The sequence below is a fragment of the Ptiloglossa arizonensis genome, chromosome 8, assembly GCF_051014685.1.
Source record: "Ptiloglossa arizonensis isolate GNS036 chromosome 8, iyPtiAriz1_principal, whole genome shotgun sequence".
NCBI classification, from domain to species: Eukaryota; Metazoa; Arthropoda; class Insecta; order Hymenoptera; family Colletidae; genus Ptiloglossa; species Ptiloglossa arizonensis.
In genome coordinates, this window is record NC_135055.1 from 2,752,718 (window position 1) to 2,780,368 (window position 27,651).

The 27,651-nt window shown below is 39.9% G+C and overlaps 1 protein-coding gene across 3 annotated transcripts in view; it reads right to left on the minus strand.

Moving 5' to 3' along the window:
- Positions 1-27,651, minus strand: part of Efa6 (Exchange factor for Arf 6) — an 88,727-nt gene that overhangs the window by 29,191 nt on the left and 31,885 nt on the right. For 2 of the 3 annotated variants that reach the window (XM_076318285.1, XM_076318287.1), the window contains exon 2: positions 5,094-5,160. In XM_076318285.1, the coding sequence (XP_076174400.1) occupies positions 5,094-5,160 (67 nt within the window). Of the gene's footprint in view, positions 1-5,093; positions 5,161-14,885; positions 15,061-27,651 lie in introns of those variants that run through there. The other variant, XM_076318286.1, reaches the window with a different exon arrangement.

Consider the following 27,651-nt stretch of genomic DNA (forward strand, 5'->3'; position numbering starts at 1 on the left):
GCATGTCACTATTTGATTGTCATTTGTCAGCCCATTGTGTACATTAAAGTCGTAGCAAAGACATTCTGAGGTTATAGTGACTTGTTTAGTTGTAAATAATTAAATTTAAAATTTTTCTTTACAATTTTGGGTGAAATGGCCAGCCAAATACCAGAAGAGGTACATATCCGGCATTGCATGCTTTTTGAGTTTCGCAAGGGTAGTAACGCAACAGTTGCTACCAAAAACATTTGCGATGTTTATCCAAATGCATTAGACGTTCGTAAATGCCAAAGGTGGTTTTCCAAGTTCAAATCCGGTAATTTTGATCTTTCCGACTCGTATCGATCAGGAAGACCAACAACGTTAGACAATGACGTGTTAAGTGCGGAAGTGGAAGCAAATCCGTGTCAGACAATCGAGGAATTGTCAAACAGTCTTAACCAACCTTGGTCGACCATCCAAGAACATTTGCAGCAGATTGGGAAAGTAAGCAGAGCAGGTGTTTGGGTCCCGCATAATCTGTCCGAAGAGAACAAGGCTAACCGATCCACCACATGCAACTTATTGCTTCAACGGCACAATACAGAAGCGTTTTTTGATCGCTTGATCACCGGAGATGAAAAGTGGGTTCTTTATGATAATCGAAAACGCAAAAGGCAGTGGCTCTCTCCAAATGAATCGCCACAAAGTACTGCTAAGCCAGGTTTACACCCCAAAAAGGCCCTTTTGTGTGTTTGGTGGAGTATTCGCGGCGTTGTTCATTTTGAAGTGCTGAAACCTGGACAGACTGTGAATGCAGACCTTTACTGTGAACAATTAGATCGTGTAAATAAATCTTTAATTGAAAAGTGGCCAGCGATTGTCAACAGAAAAGGCGTTATTCTGCAAGACGATAATGCAAGACCGCACTGCGCAAGACGAACCTTGGCAAAAATTAATGAATTGGGGTGGGAGGTACTGCCTCACCCACCATACTCGCCCGATGTTGCACCATCGGATTTCCATTTATTCCGATCGCTTCAACACTTTCTAAGTGGCAAAAGATTTGCAAATTTGGATGATATTCAAAATGCCATCTCTGTATATTTTGCTCAAAAACCAATTGATTTTTATCGATCCGGCATTGAAAATTTGCACACTAGATGGCAAAAGGTTGTTGATAATGAGGGTGATTATATCATTGATTAAAAATAAAAACTCGTTAAAAATTTATGTATTTGAATTTAATGTCGGGAAACGACATTACTTTCCGGTCCCCCTAATAGAAATTATATGTGCGAAGAATATTCGGTAACTGTTTGTAATGAAAGTGTAAATAAATCTTAATTTGTATTTATCATCTGGTACTAAGTAACTTTTATTAAGTTACCATTGGGTTGTTTGGAAAGTTATTTCGTTTTTCAAAATGGAGAATGTATAATTTAATAAAATGTTTATACACTGTAAGAAAAATCGTGTTTCATTTTCGACTTGATTTAAGTTACTCGTAAAGCGTCCAAAATTAATCATGACCTTTTCTATTAAGAAAATTATTTATACTGTATATAAACTGATAACGATATGAATTTCTTTCTACCATTGATAATGCTCTCGCGAAGATACAAATCACTCGCGTTGAAGAAAAGTAAATAACGAGGACGATTTAGTTTCACTCATCGAAGAAAAATTGTTTCGCGCAATAGGGATCTTCGTACAAACAATTTTTGAATTTGTACACCTTTTTACATTGTAACAAATACGAACTACTCTGTAAAATTTACAATATATTTCCATAGAACTTTCGATATACGAATTCTAAAATATATGTTTCGAGTCCTAGAAGAATAAAGTTACTAACGCTGGACAAACTTTCCCAGTAACACACCACGCGATCAAATATTCTTCTAAACGAAAAATGTAAGCTCTACCAAAAATGTATAAAAAAAGAAAAAAATTACCTTTCGAATCCTCGACACACTTTTGCTACGAAACTCAAATTTTAGCCCGAGATTAGAGATCACAGGCACCGTATTAATCCACAGTTATTCGAAATCCTCCGAGTCCACTAGAAATCCGTATATTTATGGTGCGGATTGTACGTTGAACTCGCTCTTCATCGTAGGGAGCGTCATTTTATTACGTCCGTCGTAAATCGAGCTCAAAGCGGATTCACGAAAGGAGTAACTGCATTGTCGATATAAAATTAACCAAGGGTCATTTCATTTGATGCACTGCGACCCACGGTAATGCGGTCAATCAAGCGTTCCATTTTGCGTGCGCGTCGCGAATCCAGCGTCTGTTCGTCGCGTCGGAAAATTCGCGTTCTCGTCGGCTAATGAGCCACTGTGGCCCCTTCCACGAAATATAACATTTCAAATGCGACGTGGACGCGATCATAACGAACGAAACTCGTTTAGAAAACACTCGCGGACTCGGTTCCATTTAACGAACTACTCGTGCTGCCACGAGAAGACGAAACAAACTGCGACCAACTTCGCGTTCCCCGCGAGCGAGAAACTTTTTCTTTCCCCTTGCCTCTTTACGGCCCCCTCTGGATCCCGTAACGCTCTTAACTGGATTCTTACTTAAATTAGTTGTAAGTTTGGACTTGTGATTTACTGTCCAGTCTTTCCTGTAATTTCGCTCGAGTTCCCGGTAACGAGGCCAAACGAAATTCCCAGAACCCGAGGCTCGAGGTTTTCTTTTCGTCGTCGCGATGTAGCGAATGATTTGGAAGCGAGTTCTTTTTATTTTTATTTTTCTTTTTCTTTTTTTTTTTCTTCTTCTTCTTCTTCTTCTTCGTCCTCGCGAGTGAGGAAATAGAATAAGACCTCTCTTTCCACGAACTGTGTCCAATTACCTGTCTGCTATTTTCGTGGAAATCGGTCGGCCGAAAAGTTTGTTTACCGGTCGGCCTTCCGATAATTAGTTCTTGGAAATCCGTGGGAAAGTTTTTACCCGACCCACTCCAAGTCTTAGGTGTAATACAAATACATACGTACGTACGCGATAGTGGTCTACTTGTTAACCAGAAGTTTTGTTTTGTATCGTACACATTATGTATTCTTGCAATATGAAATAAGTTTGAAAATTTATGTATGCATGTTTGCATGTACGTGCGCATACATGTGTGTGTATTATTCTTACATTTTTCATTATGTATTTATTAAAGAGTACACGTAATATGTGTAATGACGTGTATACGAATGTGTTTATACGTGAAAATTATGCAATATATGTCATTATACATATTACGTGTACTTTAATAAATTCGTGAAGAGTATCCTACTGTGTACGGTTTTGTTTCTATTTTATCCGTGAAAATCAAAGAACGTGATTAAAAGCGTATAAAATTAATATAGAAAACGACCAAAAATTGTCTAATTTTGTATATAAATAATCTTCTTTTCCGTTCTGGGACAATTTATAAAAATTGTTCGAAAGTAATCTAACATTGGACGTGTAGTTGTTGAAAAGTTTCTAAAGAGGGTTAAAAATGAAACCTCAAGGGTATAGTTTAACTTTATCTTTAACCATCTGTATCGTTCGCAGTTGAAATTAATTATTCTTGTTTCACGTAGTTTATTCAACGTCGTTTGTTGCGACGCGGACAACTTTCTGCACGACAAATGGACACTTAAAAGATCAAGAGGTTAAAAATTGAATCTAAAGATTACAAACAGAAATGCAAACGGAATCCCACTTGCGATTTATCTCAAGAAACAGACTATTCGCTTACGTATTTGATTTTCTTTTGTGTTATCCAGTTCAATTTCGATGGCCATCTTACGAGTCACTTAATTTTACCTAATTTGTACATAAATTAAACGAAAAATTCAAAATTACACCAACAGGACAAATGCGACCAGAACGAAATGAACATCGTACCGTGAAGTTTTCTTCTAAATTTCCAAATCCAGAATTAGGCATTCGTTAAACTAGTAAATTTAATCAAGACCACGAATAATTACAATCTTGCTACCGGTCTTGTTCGTTCAAAATAAAATCTACTTACACTTCCGTTTGTGCAAATAATATATCACGAGGATTCTACTCGAATTACTAAAGCGAATGAAACAAAACAAAAAAATGATTTAAATAATTATAGCTATTTAAATAATCACTAGTCGGGTGATTTAATTTGCGATACGAAGAAGATACGTTGAAACCTGTACAAACAACGATCTCAGAAAAATATTAAATCTAACGTTGAACTAGTAAATTTAATCAAGATTACGAATAATTATAATTTTGCTACCGGTCCTGTTCGTTCAAAATAAAATCTACTTAAACTTCCGTTTGTGCAAATAATATATCACGAGGATTCTACTCGAATTACTAACGCGAATGAAACGAAACAAAAAAATGATTTAAATAATTATAGCTATTTAAATGATCACTAGTCGGGTGATTTAATTTACGATACAAAAAAGATACGTTGAAACCTGTACAAACAACGATCTCAGAAAAATATTAAATCTAACGTTGAACTAGTAAATTTAATCAAGATTACGAATAATTATAATTTTGCTACCGGTCCTGTTCGTTCAAAATAAAATCTACTTAAACTTCCGTTTGTGCAAATAATATATCACGAGGATTCTACTCGAATTATTAACGCGAATGAAACAAAACAAAAAAATGATTTAAATAATTATAGCTATTTAAATGATCACTAGTCGGGTGATTTAATTTGCGATACAAAAAAGATACGTTGAAACCTGTACAAACAACAATCTCGGAAAAATATTAAATCCAACGTTAACCGTCTTCGAAACGAATTGATAAATAATCAGTTTTGTGTTCAATGAACATCGAGTATTTATCTTGTATATATTATTCGAGAAATACGCGAAGAATCGACAAGGTTCGAAAATGAAATACTAGTGATTAATACCAAGGAAGATTATGTTTATCGTAAACAATCTCGATGCTCGTGAAAGCACCGTTCGACGGAATTTCGGAACGCCGAAATTGAACAGAGTCGTTTAAACGTTCGACGCGCGATATCGCGAACAAAAAGGCGATACTTCTGGCGGACGGTGGTGGGGGGATGGAGAAAGAGAAAAACGAGTGCACTCCGTCGAACGTGCATTATATCACGAGCCGCTAAAGCAGGTCGGTCTTCTTACCTTCTTTAGTACTGAATCGGTTAACATCGACTTCGTTCACCCTGAGTATGACGTCACCGGCCTCGACCTGCAAAACCAACAGACACCGTTTCTATGAAAACGCACTCCGCAGAAGGATCAATTGGTCGGGGATGGCGAATTGCCGCGGAGAGGCTGTTTGTTCTCCGCTTCAGGCGATTCGACCGCGTAATGGAACTTGAACATAGGCAACTGATTCGATCGATGATCGTTCCACCGAACTTATTCGATGTTTATTCAGCGATGCGATATCGCGATCTTGGTTATACAAGGTGTTCAATGAAACGGGTTCAACGTTTGGCGAGATGTTCCAGCCTCATCGGGAACCACCATCGATCGACTCCGTTTTCTATAAATTTCTCAATGTCGTATTCTCAACGCGATACACAACGGTCGATTCCAATGTACGCGGTTTATCTTTAATGGTAATTTCTTTCACTTTTCATTTTACAAAGTTGCTCGTTCAATCGAGTGGAAATTATTCGGTACAATCGAATTGAAATTGTTTTGTACAATCCAATAGGAATTGTTTCATACACCCAGGTGGTATATGAAATCATGCAATTGATTCGTGCAATCAAGTAAAAATTATTTGGTACAATCGAATTGAAATTGGTTTGTACAACTCAATAGAAATTGTTTCATATACACAGGTGGTAATTGATTCGTTCAATCAAGTGGAAATTATTCGGTACAATCGAATTGAAATTGGTTTGTACAACCCAATTGGTATGGTTTCATATAACCGAGTAGAAATTGTTTCATATACTCAGATGGTAATTGATTCGTGCAATTTGATTTCTTCGATCGTTAGGTAGAATAATTCCTTACAAAATTGTTTCATATACCCAGGTGGTAATTGATTCGTGCAATCAAGTGGAAATTATTTGGTACAATCGAATTGAAATTGGTTTGTACAACTCAATAGAAATTGTTTCATATACCCAGGTGGTAATTGATTCGTTCAATCAAGTGGAAATTATTTGGTACAATCGAATTGTAATTGGTTTGTACAATCCAATAGGAATTGTTTCATATGACCGAGTAGAAATTGTTTCATATACCCAGATGGTAATTGATTCGTGCAATCAAGTGGAAATTATTCGGTACAATCGAATTGAAATTGGTTTGTACAACCCAATAGGAATTGTTTCACATAACCGAGTAGAAATTGTTTCATACACCCGGGCAGTACTCTTATCGATATTTATTCGTCGCATTCTAGTATATAAAAATCGTTACATTCTGAATGTTTATTCTAACCAGGGGTATACAATTAACGATTAATGATTAACGTTGTTTCGCATGGAATGCAAAGTAAAATATTGGAAAGTAATAATACAACATTCTGATTATTTCTTCAGTCGCAATGTACCACAAGCCAATTTGCACGAAGCAAGGCAAAGTACACGATAATTGTAATGAAGCTCGCTACGTAGTTTGAATAATATGAAAATCCCATTCTGTTTGTCGATGATATTTTATCGTTGCCTAGAACCCGTCGAAGCGCTTAGATTATTGCAAGAAGCGTTTTCTCGAGAACATTTAACCGTTTGTAATCCATCAATACGTCATTACGATTTACTGTCAATAAGTCGTAAACATTCATTTGAATGTATAAATATTATGCACGCAAAGGTCGCAGCAGTAAAAATGAATTATTCACAGTAGCGAAGAGTAGCGAGAGTCGGTCACAGTAAGAAGGACATGAAGAATATTTAGCCCCGTCTATAAATATTCTCCTTCTTTCGTTTCGGTATCTTACACTGAACTTCCTCGATAATTTTCATTATCGGTTTATCCTTAATTCTGCTATTTTCAAAACACCTACGAACCATCAAATAACCAAATAATAGCGTTCGATCGAATTTTCACCGCTGGGAGACCCGATTGGTAAACTAACAGGTTCCAACTACAACAACAGCCGTAAGAGATAATTTTTTACGACGCAATCGTAAAATTCGAAGCTCCACTTTTGAACAGTTTAAAGAGCACTTTATCGTTTGCCTAGCAACCAGGTTCCAACTTTCGATAACAATTCGATTCGATGATTTCCACCAACCTATTTTCGCGTAACTCCTTCGGTTACGTAATAAGAACAATAACTCGACATCGAGAGTAAACCAGGAATGCAAATTCGATAACGAAACGTTCGGTGAAACGTTGCCTTAAAACTCTCGCGAGCCGAGTAGCAGAGAAAACCATGAAATCGAACGTACTCTCCGTGTGTTGCTAATGAAATCAACTTCTTTTTCCATTACGGTTTTAATACGTAACGCTGCACGATCTCTCGAAAGGAATAACCGAGGAAACGAATGTATTTTTACATAACCCACGGTCGCTACTTAGTAACACTAACGACGCGGCGTTGCTAAATTATCTGATCGCACGAGAAATCGAGGAAGCGAGTAGACACATTCCTGCCAATACTCACAATTTCCACATTATTTAACAGAGCTAAAAATATATGCTGGTCGGCGTCATCGTTAACAGAAATACGACTTTCTATTCCCCGGTTTAACGGCAACTCGATATTGGTAACGATTTGCAAGTTACTCGATCGAACGAGGAAATAAAGAGGCCTCCGAAACGTATTTCAGCCACCTGAGATACAAGCCTTTTCCGCGCGAGTTCCGCTCGCTATTTAGTTCTGCTCGATGCTCGAACTACCATCGAAAAACAGTTCCCCTTATTTCTTCTATTCCCAGGCTCGCGATTTTTCCAGCGCTTGCCCCCCGGGGAAATAGTTCGACTGTAAAACGAAATTGTTTACAAGACGTAATCCGTCGCGGGAAGAGATAAGACGCACAACCGTAGGGGATATAACCTGGAACCTCTGTTACTACGAGGAGCAAATCCGATTGTTTCCCGGGACAAATAAAGGGACAGCTGCTACGCGTGCCAAGGAATCGAAATAGTTACTTTTTTCCAGGAATGTTCACGGTTCCGCAAACAAAACAACCGGTTCGGAGAATTTCATTCTAATCTATTCGACGATACTGGCACAATTAGTTTCGTAATGTTTTAAATAGCGTAGCATGGAAGTAACCGGTACGATTGTGATTAATTGTGTTTAAATGTTGCAAATACTATCTCATAGAGCGAATATGCAATGGGTGATAATTACTTACTTGCAATAGTTAATACGATTAATTCTTGGAAGACGTGGAATATTGTATCTTCTTCTACGCTACTTCCCAACAGTATCTCCGCGTCTCGAGTACCGAATATTACATCTTAAACACCGGGTGTATTGTAACAGAAAATAAACATTTGCAACGAAACACGTGTATTATGAAATACAATAGTCCGACAAGGGTGATACGCGCTATTTAAAAAATCACTTTGATTAACCAATGATCACCGACATCGATGCACTCGTTTTCACGCAAAAGGCCAACTCGAACAACGGTGGATGCAATTTAAGGTAAGAAATCGTTTAAATAGAAAGCTATTTACAGATTAAGAGATTCGCGAGTCGCTTTCAACGTTAACCCGCATCAATCACGTCGCGAAAAAACGACAAGAACGCGACCGTGCAATCTTCCAGCTTTATCGAGGAAGGTGCACCACCGTCTGACTGGGGAACGCGAGTCCCAGGACAAAGCACACGAAACGTCGCATGCACTTATGTGCACCGAGTCTCGCGCTAATAATAAGTAGAACTGCTACATGCGGCGATATGTGCACACAAACTGCGCGAACGCGATCGTCTGGTACCATTGTTTTTTTTGGTTAGCTCCCACGAGATCCCTGGGCCCGATTGCAAATTAATATATTGTTCTTTGTGCATTATATAACACGTAACCGATTTTATCGAGGATAAAGTTTATCGATAGTGATTTATAATAAGTTTAAGTGTCTGTCGTTGTTCACGATTTTTTAACACGGCAGTTACTTTTATACGATTGTTGACCAGACCCTTGTGCAATACAGTTTAATGTAATACGGTTTTCAACAACGTGGCTTCAGGATGAAAGAATCTTTCTTCTCTTCCAAAGAGACGAACGAAGAACGAGGATTTTTTAAATAAAATATGAACCAAGACATCCTATTCTATTTTTAAATAAATGAACGTAATTGTACTAACCGAGACATCCAATTTTGTTTCTAAATAAATGAACGTAATTGTACCAACCAAGACATCCTATTCTTTTTTTAAATGAATGAACGTAATTGTACCAACCAAGACATCCAATTTTCTTTTTTTTAAATAAATGAACGTAATTATACCAACCAAGACATCCTATTCTATTTTCAAATAAATGAATGTAATTGTATCAACTAAGACATCCTATTCTATTTTTAAATAAACGAACGTAATTGTGCTAATCAAGACATCCTATTCTTTTTTCAAATAAATGAACGTAATTGTACCAACCAAAACATCCTATTCTATTTTTAAATAAATGAACGTAATTGTGCTAATCAAGACATCCTATTCTTTTTTCAAATAAATGAACGTAATTGTACCAACTAAGTCATCCTATTCTTTTTTCAAATAAATGAATGTAATTGTGCTAACTAAGACATCCTATTCTTTTTTCAAATAAATGAATGTAATTGTGCTAATCAAGACATCCTATTCTATTTTTAAATAAATGAACGTAATTGTACTAACTAAGACATCCTATTCTTTTTTCAAATAAATGAATGTAATTGTACCAACCAAGACATGCTATTCTATTTTTAAATAAATGAACGTAATTGCACCAATCAAGACATCCAATTTTGTTTTTAAATAAATGAATGTAATTGTACCAACCAAGACATGCTATTCTATTTTTAAAGAAATGAAAGTAACTGTACCAACCAAGATATCCAATTTTCTTTTTCCAAACGTGGAATGAGACCCAAGGCATAAGGCCCAGGGCATAATGCCCCCTGTGCCTGGCGCCAAGGGCGGTATCGAGTTCCCGAGTCGAAAGGAGAGACGAGGAAGATGATCGCAAGCCCGTTACACGACGATTTCGCGCATCGATCAGCGGGATCGGAACTGGAAGGTCGGAATTGGCCGACAAGCCCCCGCTCGTAAATCAATTTCGTGGATGCGCTCCTATGCGCGTCGATGCGTTCTGTAATAGATTTTGCCTCCTAAGCAGGTCAGAGAGAGGATCCCGGTCCGAAATTTCGGTGTAAACACGCTCGCGGGCCTCGACCCGACAGCGCCAGAGAGACACGAACATCCATTTACGGTGGAGTAATTGGACTACGGTCTTCCAAGAAGAGAATGCCCTTTCAACGAGCGTCGATATTTCTGCACGGAACAAGCCTGCCTAACAATGACATCAAGATTTCGGACGTGAATGGATCCAATTGAAGAAGCTTATTGAGACAACTTGGCCAACCATGGGACCGATATTCATCTATGGAGTAGGGGGCGCAAATGCACGAGGAGCCGTTTTGTAGCGGAATTAGAATCAAGTTTGATCTCGACGGAGATTTACAACAGACGCAATTGAAACACGCTTAAGACAGTGGCTGGTCCGATCTCTGATGCGAGATAGTTAAATTAATTGGGAGGCCGAGATACAGGGGATGATGAAACAGTGTCGATGGCACTATCCTTCGGGTTGTCGCGTGGTTACCACTTCCTGGAGCACTCTCAGAGTTTCCAGATACGAGTAAACCGTGTCCTTCAGATTGCCCTCGAGGAAATTCTGTAATCCATATGTATCGTGGGTCGAGTGATAAATAATTGCTGGTTCGGGTGGTGGATCGTAAACTTTTTGGGGAATTCTATGCGACTTAAAGTTTCTCGAGACAATTTTGGGCTGGTCACGTGGTCGATATTCGTCTATGGGGGAGGGGAAATACACGAGGAATCGTTTCGTAGCGAAAGTAGAATTCGATCTGAACAGAGATTTAAAACAGAAATGCAATTGAAATATACCCAAGATGGATAAATTAATTTGGGGCACTAAGATACGAAGGAAGATTAAAACGAGGTCTTTACGATACCGTCCTTCGGGTTGTCGCATAGTTATCACCATCTTGGAGCACCCTCACTATTTCCGACTAGATACGAATAAACTTCAGATTATCTGCGGGACAATTCTGTAATGATGACTCTGACTCATAATTTGACATGGTGGATCATCGACTCGATCCAATACTTATCAAATAATTTCTCAGATCGTTTTCTGTATTCGAATCACCGAGTTCCATAAAATCGATCCGCGTCGAAAGAACTTTGAACCGAACTCGATCTAACGTTTTCGAACCCTTTTCACGATTCTAAGGGACACGATTTTTAGACTACCTAGAAATTGGGGAACTGTTCTACCTCCCGGCACGATATTTCCAACAGAAGCCTCGGGTGCTCTACTGTTGCGAGGAAGCTGGCAGTATCGGCTTAATTCATCGTGACCTCGTTAAGCAACGCTTCGACGTTCGGTTCTGATAAATTTAACGAAAATAACGCCGGACGAAGGCACCGTAGAAAGTTCACCTACGCGGCGGCGGCGGCGGTGGTGGTGTCTGCGGCACATTGTGAAAGTCTGAAAACGAATCGAGCCGCGTTACGAAATTATTTCATGGGAGAAGTTCGACCGGTGGTTCGAAACGAAGATTTCAGTTAATCCACGCCGGTTACTGCCGGCGGCCGGTCGTGAAATTACAATGCCGTGCATCTGCGTTGATCGCGTGCTTTTGCCAAATTTAATCTACGCCTTCAACAATTTCAAAAGTCGTTCGTTGTTTCGCGATCCGCGATAAAACTTCACTTCGCGCACCGGAGGGGGCTGGGGGCAGGTATTCTTTCGAGTCTCGTCACGAGCACAGGGTGATTCGTTTGTTTTGGAACAAGTGATCGGGGGTGGGGTGTGTACTGTAAGATGTGCTGGAACACGACGAGAAATGTAAATCTCTGAATAGAACAATACCGAATACGATCATTTTCGGTTAACCGATACGCTTCTGACTCGGATAACTGAAACGAGATCAACTTACGGGTAAACATTGCGCAGAGATAATTCAAATACTGTATCCGGGGTGGACAATTGCCATTTGAAAGCTGAAACTGCTGTACGTACGCTCAAGGATTAAGATTGATCACTCTGTGTACACGGGCTGTGCAACGAAAGGGTTAATTATAACGACTACGATTTATGAGAAAAGTTGCTTGAAATGTTACACGCCCACTGGTATACACCTCTGATATCTTATTATTAGCGAGTTGACGACACTTTCGAGCTCTTCCTGCTATTCTTTCGCACAATTACATGCACGACTATCCATGCAGTCGATTGTTCTCTCGTGCCAAGTGACGTTGGATATATCTCATCTTTCAATTTACCTCGAGCGTAAAAATTCCAAAGTCGTCGGAATCGCGTCCATTAATTGGAATTATTCCGAAAGCAATGGACTGAATTGCACAATACGATAAATAAAACATGCGTGAAAAAAATGAACGTACTCTTAACGAAACTTTTTATTGCGGTGGATCCTCTACGGGGAGGTTCCTTCCGTTACAAATGGCTTGATTTTTCAGCAGATCATTTTTCATTAAAGATATCGTACACAGTATGGGTCAATTTTCGTCCATTAGTCAGTCACGCCAAGAATAAGACGCCACACGTACAATGAAACGAGTCTTTTTATTTTTGCATAAAGTCTAAAGATACTATCGGAGTTGGCGTCCTTCCATCCTGCAAATATAATTCTATTTGTTCTTGCAACGAGGAAGTATGCGATTACAGTGATCATTACTTGTGATCAATCGAAGTAACTTCACTATTGATCGTACGAACAGTACAAGAATAACGATGTCTAACGTATTCTGAGTTTGAAAAACGTGCGACACGTCGTGTGCCGTGACTAAAAGTAAATCGAAGTCTATTGGTCATAGACCGAAGTGCACGCCAAATAAATTGGCCGCCCAGAATCACATCCTTACCGGTGAGTGACGTTACAAACCTTCATTTCTCTTACAGAATTTATAGTTTGGTACAATCTTCGACAATTTCGATCGTGGATGCTCGTTTCCTTGGTCTGATATCTCGGTTTCGATCTTATTGGTTGCAACGAACGGTAAGATGAAGTGAACACAAGGGGAAGGAACGAGAAACAGAACGGTACGATTTGATTTATCTCGATGAACTTGATCGGCCAATTTATTTGGCGGTGACTTTGATCGAAACGTGATCTCAATGAGACTAAACACCAAGCTTAACAAATTATCCATACGTTAAACATACAACTGAACAATACTACAGATTGAGACACTTGAGATTATTTAAAAATTAAAAAATTAATTTAACAAAAGGTGGTTTCAAGCTAGACACAAGTTGGATCAAAGGAGATCTTCCCAACTAGAAAGTGACGTTACTCTTTTTTTTTTAGTAGTGACATACTCTATTCATAGCAAGATTGTACTGTGCATTATTTTAAATCTATTATTGGTTTTCGTGGTCAGGCTTTCGTGATTGTTTGCAGATAGAACGAAACCACGAGAAAAAGCATTACTTTTTCGCATAAAAAGCTACGATGGTTACGTTGGATACAATACAGTTCCACCACAAAGAATATATATTTCCATTTAAAGAAACAAAGGCCACTTTCAAATCTCCGAAACGCCTCTAGCTAGAAACGTTTCATTTGATCCAACCTGTGCTCTCCTTGAAACCATTCAACTTTCGTTCGACCCATTTTTTCTTCCGCGGATAATAAAACGAACGTAAATCAGGGTCGTAATTTCAAGTGTCTCACCCTGTATAAATTGAAGCAACTCCTCACGCGTGCAGGATCTGCCTTACACTATAAGTCGCTCTCGTGGATAACTAATTACATGGTGAACATGTTGGTATTCACTCCGAACAGTCACGCAATTATTCAGCTCGCGTGTGAGAGGAAGAAGCGATAGCGTCTTTCCAGTGTGCAAAAATATGAATTAAAAGCGGAAATAGAAAACGAAAAATGCAATAAATCAGCGGGGAACTTCTTGAAAATAATAAATCGGCGGAGAACTTTTTACAACGTAATAAATGGACGAGGGATTTCTCGAGAATAATAAAACGATCGTGTTTCTTTTTTTTTTTTTTTTAACTCTTGCATCAATAAACGACGTACGCGCGTATACGAAAAAGTAGAAATTTATCGGTGAGCGAGCATTTCGAGATCTCCAAGATTCGTGAAAAATTATAGTACATACATACTACAATGTGAAAAGAAAAAAATGATCCAACGAAAAGATAACGATATTACAATGGAGGAAATTTATTATCGAGAAAACCCTGTTACCACGATGGTTAAATTTATTCAACGTTTAATTTCTTTTTTGAATCGTGGCTGTTGACTTCCTAGATATTCCACGAACAACTAAAACGAAATTATGTCCACGTTTATTCACCTAACGACAGTTAGTAAAAATAAAATGATACTAAAAGAGAATACCAAAAGAATGAAATTTCAAGATTTACAAGTATACATCGATAGGACGACGGAGAAAACCAAGTTGTTTAGATATTATATATATATTCTAGCGCAAAATTAATCGAAAAATTATTCAATCGTTATTAATTATACACTTGCGGAATATTGTTACATTTTCTTCGCTTTCGTACGATAAACATCTTCCAGCGTGCATATATGGAAAATTTATCTTTTAATTTTTCCGTTCAGGCACGTACGCGTACACTCCACGGTTCCGTGGTTTATCAATATTACGATCGTATTCGGAACAGAGCGGAATTAAAACAGGAAGATTTCCGACGAACTTCGTGATTAATTAGCGTCGTTTGTCGGATGATAGGCCGCTCGACAAAGTGTTTTCACCTGGTACAGGGGGGTATACTCGACGTGATCGTATCTGTCGCCGCGTCTCGGCAAGTATCGATCAAGGGGTCGGCAGCAACACCAGAGAGAGTACGCGAAATTGGGCATTTGCGAAAGGCACGTCACTCGCTATGCGACGCAGCCGAGAAACAGGAACATCGACCACCGTGGCCGAATGCGCGATATGCGACTGATCGAGAATCTCGGTCACGGTTTAGAATTCAGACGGCGTCTTGCTGGCAGCCAACGTCGTATTTTTGTCCGTCGTGACATTGACTTTCCTCGGGCTGTTGTCCAACTGGTTGTATCGTCACGTGTAACGCACTCCCGAACAAATACGCGACTCGGGAAATCGCGTGTTAACAAACGACACCGAACGACCATTTTCCGCGTTGCGACATTCTTCCTAGCGAATGGTTTATTCACGGTCGTGGCGCCGCGTTATACAAAAAGGATCGTATCAATCGTTCGAACGATCACTCGCAGCGAGTCGTGTTCTCGATTAAATGGACGAAATTTTCGACGATAAATCCAAACGGAACAAATACCTTCTTACGTAAAATTCTCATAAACAGATGACGTTTGTGTTTACAAACTGGCGACATTTCGCCCGTCACGTGATTTGGCACGTTAATTCGCATACTGTGGTTCTTTTATTCGCTGTACAACGCGGGGAATTCATTTATGGGATAAGAAGGAACAATGTCGACGAAAATTAGATAATGTCGAATAGTAGAATTTCTTTCTCTGGGATTTTTTACATCGTCGACCGTGAGAGAAAGAGAAAGAGAGAGAGAGAGAGAGCCCGATCAAGTTGAGCGACTCGATCGGTATAGTAACGGGATACAAAGTGGGGGAAACGCTTTGCTTCTGGGAGTAACGTCGCGCGATCTGATTGGTCGGAACGTTTAACGATCTTTTGCGAGAAAATGGATCGTTTTCTACGTATAGTTCCTTTGGAACATTTTATTCTCTTGTCGGGTAGAATACGTAGGAAGCAAAAACCTTGTATTTAAAGGTCAAGGTGAATTTTGTCGCAGACCTTGACAAATATCTCTTTTAACATCCTCTACCGTGATTACTAAGCCAGTCGAGTACTACACTGGATCTGAGTGCAAATATATTTATTTCTTTCGCTTCCCCTGCTTTTAGTGCTTATTTATGGGACCTTCGGCCTCCCGTGCTTGAAAGTATAAATTGTTCCCTACGTTCTGTTATTTTATCGATTAGATCGTTAAATTGTGGAAAATATAATTACGGTTAACACGTTTGGTATCGTTGCATCGGCTACTCTGTGCAACCTTCTTCGAAATTCGATGTTTTCGAGTTTTCAAAAATGTTTACACGCACCGTCGATCTTGACAGGAAACTTTGGAACATTTTGTCACGCGATTCTCGAACGTACGAAGACTTTTTGCAGATTAAAATATTGCAGAAATTTGGCAGAGCATCCAGCGGTGTCCAATGGTTCGATCAAAATCTGATTTCGTCAATGGTATCGTGGAAAAAAGTGATACGTCCAGGACATTATGCGTTTAGACACCCGATGGAATCGTTAATTGGCAGCTGGCAATCAGTTTTAATTAAAATTGCTTTCTGCCATCGTCTGGCACACAAAACGACCCTAACGTCCGTACCAGCGTGCACGTTATTGCCACTCCATCTCAATTTGGAAATATTTCTGTGGCGCGTGAAAATAATGGTGCCGCGAAATTGATCGATTAATATCTTCGAGGATTAATAATCACTGAAAATTAAAATTTATCGAATAATAAATTATCGTCGTATTTGTTACGGATTAATATTATATGAAATTATTCGCATTTCTTCTAGATAATTTTTTATCCTCCTTTTCCATTATTATTGGATCTCGGGATTAATTTACGATTATTCGTGGGGCTCACCGGTGCGCAAGACCGAGTTTCAGGAATCGAAATTCCTACAGGGCGTCGTTCTTCACAAGAGTCTTCTGTACGACCACATCTGAATTTGAATTCAGCGGAGAAGCTATCATTCTATACAGTAGGAATAAAATGCATAGCTACGCGCAGTGTAATAAATTTCTCTGCGCTCAAAGTTACGGAAAGAAGAAAGAAGGAAACCAAGTGCTCGATTTTATTTTAGGTTCGAAATGTCGTAAGAATTTTGAAAAGTCATTCACGTGGAGGAAAGGTTCGCGTGTGTATAACTCTCTTGCAAGAATACGAAAGAATGTAAACGAAATATCATCCTTGTATAAAGTATAATACAGTTTAAAGATACCAGAAACGGTAAACTACCTTACAGTATAATCATTCGAAACAGAAATGAAAATAAATTGTATTCGCTTGAAAATGAAATAGAATGCGTCACCGACGAACTGTACGCGTTATTTTTGATCGAATTATTCTTATTCCGGATGAAATAAAATAAGAAATCATGTAACTGTGATTACCGCACATTTGCAGTGTTTCTTCGCTCTATACAAACAAAAAACAACGATCGATGCAGCTGCTATTAAGGAAACAATGGATGGGCTGAAATTTCATTAAGCACAAGTGCATCAATAATTTCATTACAGTCAAGCATAATTGACTCTCGTAACGCTATTCGCAGCACTGACTGTCGTGCAACGGTTACAAATATGTGGTACGTATTATCTAAAAGGAAGCACGTTTTCGTACGTAATACCGTAATCGTAAACGTCGACTATTTTGCGTAATAAGAGCCGTTAGGTTAACCGCCATTGACGAACCATTTCCGACCATTGAATAACGTTCCATCTCTCACTTGGCTTTTCAAGGTTACCTATCGTCCTCTCTCAAGTCCCCTCGAGCATCAGCTTCGACCCTCTGAACTTAAATCGCAATGAGTAAACGATCAAATAGAATAACAGGTACTACACTCACCACCTAAGTAATGTAATCATTCGCTCTGCATACGAAATAATGAACATAATGAATAAAACAATGAATAGAAAATATTAATCGCGAGGCAAAATTTAAAACCATGGATCTTTTATAATTTCTTACAGCTCGATGATTTATTTTCAATTCAATTTGTCCATTCGTATACCGTATATAATATTCAATTTTCAAGATCGCCGTTAAAGATTAGCTTTATTCCATTTATTATTTTAGATAAGAAATAATGGTAGTTTGGCGGCGCTAAATTAAAGTATGTTAGAGGAAGGAAAGAACGGAAATATAAGGAAGTGGGGATAAGCGTTTCATCCCGGGCCTGCTAGTGGACTCGTCAGTAAGGCATACTAGCAGGCCCTGCCTTATACGCCGGGACATTGGAAGATCGGTAAGAGGTCGTATATATAGCGATCGGAGCAGGTACGGGAACTTGCGGGAAACGGTTGGTGGTGAGTTTCCCTCTGGTGGCAAGCGTGGGTAGTGCCGCCACATAACCCCCTTGCCAGTGGTAAACGATACTTTGAAGTTCCGTCCTGATGTCCCAGTGGCGTAGGTATTTGTTCCGTTGTTCGGTGGCACAACAAGGCACAGGAGGAGGTTGTCTAGAGTAGTGGACGAGAGGAATGGTTCTTTTTCGTAGTAAGGGCCCAGCTGCTGTCGATTACGAAATACGCATGGCGAGCCTTGTATGCTCAAGCCGCGATTTTACTTGTTGTCCGACGTTGATGCGTGAGCGTACCGGTACTTATGAAACGCATCCGTGTGGTCGGTGAATAATGTCGACTAAAGCTGCCTGCTGTCCTCCTAGGGTTGATCCTGATGGTTAGCCGGGAGTATAGCGTCGTGTCGTCGCTGGCAGGTTCAGGAGTCAACCCTCGGAGAGGGGGATTAACGAAAATCGGCCTTTACGTTGCGTTCCTTCCATCGTCTTGTGCTGCACCTCTACTGCTGCTGTGCTGTTGTCCAGAAGGTTGCGTTGTTCTTAGACGGGGTCACCACTTTGGCGGCGCTAATAAGATGTTTAAGGTAGGAGAGAACGGAAATATAAGGAAGTGGGGATAAGCGTTTCATCCCGGGCCTGCTAGTGGACTCGTCAGTAAGGCATCCTAGCAGGCCCTGCCTTATACGCCGGGACATTGGAAGATCGGTAAGAGGTCGTATATATAGCGATCGGAGCAGGTACGGGAACTTGCGGGAAACGGTTGGTGGTGAGTTTCCCTCTGGTGGCAAGCGTGGGTAGTGCCGCCACAGTAGCATATATTGCTAGAAAATTAAGATAAATTCTATGGCAAGCGTTTTTTAATAAATCTCACATTAAGATAAGTATATTTAATCACGAAGACCGTGAAAATTATTGTTTTCATACTCGTCGTACCATTGAAGTTAGGTGTTAATAACAGTACTTTTGCTCTACCTGAATTACACGCTTTCTCTGTGATTATTATATTCCCTGACATCAGTCTAGAATTACAGTTAAGAACGAACACATCGAATGTCAATTGTTTTCGTTGGATCGATTTCTTACCGCAAGAGGTAAGACAAATTAGGTTAGGTTTTAGCGACCTCTCTGTACGTATCGAAACCTAACTTTTAATATTAGTTGAACAAAAGTACTACATATTCTATGTAACCCAGACCTAACCCAGACATATTTAGTAACGAATAAAAAATCATCGCTATCGCGCACATACAGAACCATGTTACGAATATTAAACGACTTCAAAGCGACTATTCCTCCACGATATACCCCGCATAAGGTTGTAACGTATCCCATCCAGTATTTCGGACCAAAGCACCACGTACGGTATCCCATCGTATCTCAACACCGACGTGCTTCGTGATACCATTATTAATCACCGTTTGCAAATTACATAAATATCCACCGACTGTTGTCTCGATTGCGCATGATCTCCCGATACACGGTATTCCTGTCACGATAGACGTGCGAGACTTCCAAACAAAACGAAATTACGCATTCCGGGCATCGCGGGAATGAGTCAGTCGCGTTGATTCGTCACCGAGCCGAACAGTCCTCGCCCTGCGGCGCGTTTTTGACGAGTAGACATTTGCACGCGAAATTAAGACTGGCTGGGAGAGAGAGAGGGGGTAAGAGGGGTCAGACCAAAGACGTAAGGTCTGTCTTTTTATGCGCGGAGCCGAGATCGAATTTACATTATTTCTTGCCACCGTCTAGCCGACCCCGGCGAATTTCCATATTTCTTGTCGACGTCTCGATATCGATCCGATCCCGGTAAACGTATCCGTCGAGCCGAGCAAAGTGCACGGCGAGACGACTGGAGACGCTTTGAACATTGAAACGACGAGCACAGCCCGGGAGAACTTCTTGGCTTCGTAAAAATGGATCTCCCCCCTCCCCCTGCCCCATGAATCGTAATAGGATGGGGTAGGGGAAGCAAAGGAAGGCAAACACCGTTATTTTCACTACCTTCCTTTTTTTCTTATCGCTTTGAGCGCGACCAACGCCATTTTGAGTTTGCAAATCTTGGACGCGAAGGTGAATATCTACGAACCGAAACGGGGCCATGAAATGGAACTTTCGATGCAATTTCGTCGATCCTTTGCTGCAGTTATATAGGTAATCTTTTCGGGTGAAAAATTTACCAGGTCAATGTTTCACTTTGTCGTTACCTATTTATAGTAATTATACTTGTAACAACTAGTGTAATTACTTATATTAGTTACTTCGAGAGCATACGAGTAGAGGTAATAGTAATGGCAAGTGTAATTAAAGTAACTTAAAGGAACTTATAGTTTTGTGTAGCTACTTATAGTAACTATAGTAGCTACTTTGGTTACGTGTAATATAATTTATAGTCTTGTGTAGTAACTTAAAGTAACTATAGTAACTACTTTGGTTACGTGTAATATAACTTATAGTCTTGTGTAGTAACTTAAAGTAACTATAGTAACTACTTTGGTTACGTGTAATATAATTTACAGTCTTGTGTGGTTACTTGAAGTAACTATAGTAGCTACTTTGGTTACGTGTAATATAATTTATAATTTTGTGTAGTAACTTAAAGTAACTATAGTAACTACTTTGGTTACGTGTAATATAATTTATAGTCTTGTGTAGTAACTTAAAGTAACTATAGTAACTACTTTGGTTACGTGTAATATAACTTATAGTCTTGTGTGGTTACATAAAGTAACTATGGTAGCTACTTTAGTTACGTATAATATAACTTATAGTCTTGTGTAGTTACTTAAAGTAACTATGGTAACTACTTTGGTTACGTGCATTCTTTGCTCACGAAACTATCGTTTTATTGTAATAGTTGGAAGAAGATCAATTTGAATACAGAACCGTTAAGTGTCCACATGATAGAGTTTCATTACACTCCCACCACTATATCGCCCCTCCATCTACCGTTAGTTTTCGTAAACTAACGATCGAGTGGATCAAAATTTTGCCCTGACTGTACACAGGGCGGGGCAATTAAAACTATACGCTTGAATGTCTTCGTTGTGTTCAGACTTGTGAAAAAGTAACAAGTCCCCTTAATTCGAAGAGGGAAATTTTCTTATACTTAAAGTAAAGAGAAGTTGAAGACAAACACGGTGTACCTTTACGAGTTGGCGAGTAAAGAGAAAAAGAAACAGCGATGTCCTTGAAAATTCTAAACCTTTACGGTCAAAGAAAGATGATTTTAATTACAAACGAAGAATGTTCACTCTCATTGTTTCGTTGAGTACCCATGTACGTTGCAACTTACTTCTCTTTTTAAGGCTATATTTTACCGACTCTGGCTCAAGTTACGAAAAAAAGAAAACTAAATGTGGTCGATACTGGAGGACACCTCTAGCGAAAAGAAAGGTGACTGTCTACGGTGAGGAATGCAGATTGCTCTGCAATCAGTGCACTGCGTTTACAAGCTACACTTGGATAAATCCTACGTAACCTGGGATAAAACTGCAACCAACTAATCTCTACTAATGCAATGGTATGTGGCAACGAGCGAAGCAAAACGCGTTCAAAATCCAATTTAGAGCTTGAACAAACCGAGTACCGGCTAAAAACCAATGGAAACACACGTTTCGGGTCAGCGAGTGCTACAGCCACACGCGATAATTGATACCGATTGCAGTCACGTGTTTGGTCATGCAAGAGGGTTCTGCGCACGCGAGCCACCACCACCACCACCATCACCACCGACAAACAGGTCGACGTGTCATTCCCGTCACGCACTGGTCACCGACCGAACACGATCCGCGTGTAATGCACGCGTGCACACGCGCATCAGTGCGCCCTCGGATACGACGGATGCTCCCGTCTCCCCAATTTAACGTTGCTCCCTGTGTGCAGTGTTATTGTTTTCCTTCGAGCTTCCATAATCGCTTAATTATTCCGACATAACGAGTCTATTTTTATCCACCTTGTTACCACTCTTCGTTCCACGATCACTATAACGAATGGGCGTGTTCCCAAAAAGGTTGACACACCGTATAGAATTCGGTGCAACGAATTCCAAATATTACGTTTACTCGGTGCGGTGATCGTGTTCGTCACGAGGTTGCGAATTTTGTTAAGAAAAATTATAATTTTCATTGCAATTACAATTTTTATTCGCATCTCCGTGAGAATGTGATTAACGAATTGGCGACATTTGTCCGATGAAAATTAATGAAAATTTGTGCCTTGCTCGAACTATTTCGAACAATATGTGTACAATTTATACGTAATGCGTTGTAGTCTTGTGTAGAGTTTGATATTTTTCAATTACATTAATATGTAAAGTTTTTCAAGAATGATTTATAAATGTGTAATTGAAAGTGGTTCGAATTAGATCCTGTTTGGACTCGGTGTACTTGAAAAATCCCCGTAAGATCCGTTCGTAATATCATTACGAAGGTATAATGAAAAGTATGTAGTGCGATGCTCGTTTACCGATGTTCTGTCTCGCTCGCTCTCAGTGAACCGCGTTCGCTCACCTTCTCAGGCGGTATGCTACGCTAAGCTTCAGATCGAGATAAAATAAATCGTTTCCTGGAACAAAATTACTACCCTCTCTGAATATAGCAACACAGGTGGTCTCGACCGCTGCCGTTATATCGAGGGACTATGTACTATACATTAAAAAGATGGATTTCAGTTTTCAACGAAATTACAGAGCCGTATCGAAACGCACTAACAGTATTTTAATGACCGACTGATTGCGTATACCCTCACTTTTAAACGAGAACAATTTTCCCCGCTGATCAAGAAACGAAGAAATTCCCGCAAATTCGCGATTTTTGTCCCTAGAATATTCCTAGAATGTTCCGAAGCTGTCGTTCGGTGCACGTGTTATGGGGTCGTTTATTTTTGGAATCGTTCTACATACAGATTACGTGTCATAATTAAACGTGTTTGGTTTCACGCGTCCTGGTTTAACAATTGATAGACCCTACCTCCTCGTCGTGCACAATGAGGACTAACGAGATACCCAAACGGTATAACGGTGGTAATCGTCTGAACGGCCATAAGCGGCCAATAGTTTCTGCCCTTACTCACCAGTACCAGGAGAATGAGTTGCCCGGTGCAACGAAAAAAATAAAAGATCAAACCACAAGGAAGTGTCCATAGACACAACTCTCCGTGCATGCTTCCACAAAGCAGCCACTCCGCTAGATTTAACCCTTTGCACTCGAAGCTTTTTCGCTACCAGAAGAAATCCTTCAAGTCGTGTAATTAATTTAAAACATTTCATTTCAACATTTTGTATATGTATGTTTACATCTTACAAGAAAGTAGTAATTGAATTTCAATTTCAATTCCGAAGGGTTAACCCTCGCTGCACCTAGGTCTTATCAGAAAGACTCGTGTTGCTCGATTACATCGTTGGTACTTTTCCTAGAAATGAAGAAACGTACGATAAAATAATGGGAATTTTATTCAAGAGATTTTCGGAGGGTCCGATTTACGGGTCCGTTTGGACCCAGACGGTCGTTCGGAAGGTCCGTGGTCGCTTCTTGCTCGCCTGAACCACTCGTGTTACGAGAATTAATGGAACACCTACGTTACCAATCAACTATTCCAAGTGGCGAGGCAGTCGTCTCGGCTTCAGAATCGCGATGTCATACTAGAGAGGACACGTGATGAGGCGCGGTGTCTAGACCCCGGCTCGCTGACTGAAGACTCGTGACAGAGCCAATCGTCACGCTACGCTATAGAGAGCCACGTGGGTGGAAAATAATAGCTATTTATATCGGTGTTATCGCCCACCGTTTGCTTCCGCCCGACGCTTTAATGTTCTCTCCTCGTCGGGCTCTTCCGTTTCTCGTTTCACTTTCCTTCTCTGTCCGGCTCGTGCCTCCGACCGTACGAGAGATAAGGGAAATGTCCGATTCCGCGGGAAGATGCATGACCATGGTCACTGATACCGTCTCAATGCCACCGTGATAACTCGTGTGTCTCTTAACCGTTTCGGTCCCGTGAATGTGAATTCTCACTCCACCCACGCTCGCGGTGGAACGTGTACCACGAGCACGCTCGTGCGTTCACGAGCCATTCGACGGCACACATTTCGTGAATTACACGACTGGTAGCACACGTGACCCCCGAACGACCTTGCCTGTGAAAATTTGTATCGTTGGAAAGTAGACCGAGATCGTTGGAAGGTCGCGTTATCGTAGTTCATCTCTAGCAGTCCAGACAACTGTAGAGTTGTATGCAAAACAAGTTGGAGATGATCTTGAGAATTTATCAAAGGAGTTCACTGTTACGAAGAACACACCGAACTGTATTATCCACGATAAAGAAATTTCGATTTTGAGATTTGATTCGTCAACGATAATACAGAGCCGGAGAATTTACACGACCCACCTATGCTATACGCATTCATACATTCGGATAGGATCGTGTACCTTATTGCGCATCAATTGCCACTCACGATCCCTGCGGAGTGATAATAACACGTCTGTATCGCATCCAGGATTATGCGCGAAGAGAAACGAAGTACCGTGTTAAAAGAAAAGAAGAGAGAAAATAATGTATAGAAGTAAAGATAAGTATACGTTACGGTACAAAGGCGAGACACGGCTATGCTTAAATGGGACATCTTCCATTACAGGGGTGCTATACGTTTGTTCCTATTGAACACTCCGAACAGTCTTGGAAGCGTTTCATCGTGAAAAGAATTATTCGATCAAAGGAACGTCCCGTGCGGTAACTAGCCAGACTTCTCCTTTGTCTTCGGTCAGAAAGAGCATCAGCGTTCGGTAATCACAAAGCTTTCGGAATTAATCTGTCAATTGGAGCTCCAAGTCGCCCACGGGAGCAACGGAGTTTCTTCTCATTGCCCGCGCCGGAACAGAAAAGAAGCTTACACCGTATCACACCGTTTTATCCTCACTTCAACCCTCCGCTAGCAACGCCCGTGCAATATTGCCGGCAATATTCGCTCCACAAGAGGGAGGCGGACTTGATACGGCGCACCCTGAAATTTCGCGAACCGCTTCCCCCCAGCCCCCTGTGCGCCCTAACGATAACACGCGTGGTTCGGGAGCAAATAATACAGCGTACGTGCCTAGAATGGAGATGTTTACCAGCAATAGATAACGTTAAGTACGCTCGCCGCGGGCTGTGCACCCTTCTACTTTCCCGGTGGCATTTTCGGGGTAAATTCGCCAATTAAAGTGTCCCCTCGGTTCGTTACTATTTTACAGACTGCACGCGTCCTCGCGTTTGACGCTGCAAAACCTAAATTAATCTCGAGAACAAGATATGCAACGTCACGTCGCCCACGGGGTGCTTCGCAAATTTCTTGCTATTTAACCAACAGAGATACGTTTGTGCCCGGTATTCTTTTAAATACTGCTGGAATCGTTGTTCAAACCAAGGTGAACAATTTCATTTGTTTTATATTGCTGATTGGCAAGAAATGAATATTTATTCCTCGATTCTGTATCGATTGTAATAGTAATTCTTTCTGTAAATTTTCAAGGTGAACTATTTAATTTTGTTTATATTGCTGATTGTCGAGAAATGAATATTTATTCCTCGATTCTGTATCGATTGTAGTAGTATTTCGTTCAAACGAATGTTTGTCTTCTTTCTGTAAATTTTCAAGGTGAACAATTCAATTTGTTTTATATTGCTGCTTCTCAAGAAATGAATGTTTATTCCTCGATTCTGTATCGATTGTAGTAGTATTTTGTTCAAACGAATGTTTGCCTTCTTTCTGTAAATTTTCAAGATGAACTATTTAATTTGTTTTATATTGCTGCTTCTCAAGAAATGAATATTTATTCCTCGATTCTGTATCGATTGTAATAGTATTTTGTTCAAACGAATATTTAGCTTCTTTCTGTAAATTTTCAAGGTGAACAATTCAATTTGTTTTATATTGCTGATTGTCAAGAAATGAATATTTATTCCTCGATTCTGTATCGATTGTAGTAGTATTGGGTTGTTCAAAAAGTTCTTTCGTTTTCTTTTTTGGTGAAAATGAAACACGATTTTTTTTAGAGCGTATAAACATTTTATTAAATTATATATTCTCCACTTTGGAAAACGAAATGACTTTCCGAACAATCCAATAGCATCACAAGCTCTAAATTTTCTTGGCTAACAACTGTAATAATGTTTCAGGATTAAGCAGTAGTATTGTACAGGTGAAACAATAGCATAAGGATCCAGCACTTAGTTAACATTGTTTAGGTGGTAGAAGAGCTTAAGGATTAAACGTGCAAATGACTGACAAAGGTGGAGGTGACAATTGTATAGGTGGAATAAGAGCTTAAGGCTTCGGTACTTAGTTAACGTTGTTTAGGTGCGAGAGGAACTTAAGAATTTGATATACAGGCGTGTGTATTTTTTACTCGTGTCACAGTTGTATTATTGGATTGTTCGGAAAGTCATTTCGTTTTCTTTGGAGAAAATGAAACACGATTTTCTTAGAGCGTAGAAACATTCTATTAAATTATATATTCTCCATTTTGTTCGAACGAAATGACTTTCCGAACAACCCAATATTTTGTTCAACCGAATGTTTGCCTTCTTTCAGTAAATTTTCAAAGTGGCCTTCGATATTTTTTTTTATCCAGAGTCCAACACTTTGTTTCGTTTATAATTGATCAGAGAATCCAAAGAACCCAATGAACTCCGATAAGATAAAATTTTAATAACGTAGAGTTTGTAAATTTCTATTTATTGCATCATAAATTGTCTCACTCGTGATCATTCGAACATTACAGTTCGTTGGTATCGTCTCGGTGCCTGCTAAACGATAGACAAACCAAAAGTATATTGCGAAAGGTTGTGCATACAAAAATTGTAACTGACAAAAGAAATTCTAATCGAACCACTGAACACCAAAATAATAACAACAGGGATGAATAACATATATTTGCGGTTCACCCGGTAGAAACCTCGTTAGAATTCAAAGCCCCGGAGTTCTACACGAGTGAAACCCAAAGCCTTGCAATTTGTTCGCGCAGGTACCTTGCTTCGAACCAACGTTCGCTTTGATTAATAAGATAGGCGTCCCAGTTAGAGGACTGCGAGCTAACATTTCACACGTTACAATCGAACGTTTTGTTCTCCTTTTTTTCTTTTTTTTTTTTTTTTCTTTTTCTTCTTTTCCTTTTCATTTCTTCCGTTCCATTCCCATTTCTCACGACACACCCTGTACACGCTCACCAAGGGAACTAGTTTCTCCGCCCGGCTGCGAATACATTTAAAACCGCATCGAGCAAGAAACGAGTCGTGTACCTAACATTAGCGACGTTTGCTCAGCGACACGGAGGGAAAAAATTTAGTTCGAGCTGCTCTTAACCAATGGAATCGCGCGGAGCAATGACGGTGGCCGTGTTCGCTGCGTGGAACACGAAGAGACACCGAGAAAGAGGCCCCAAAGTTTTCT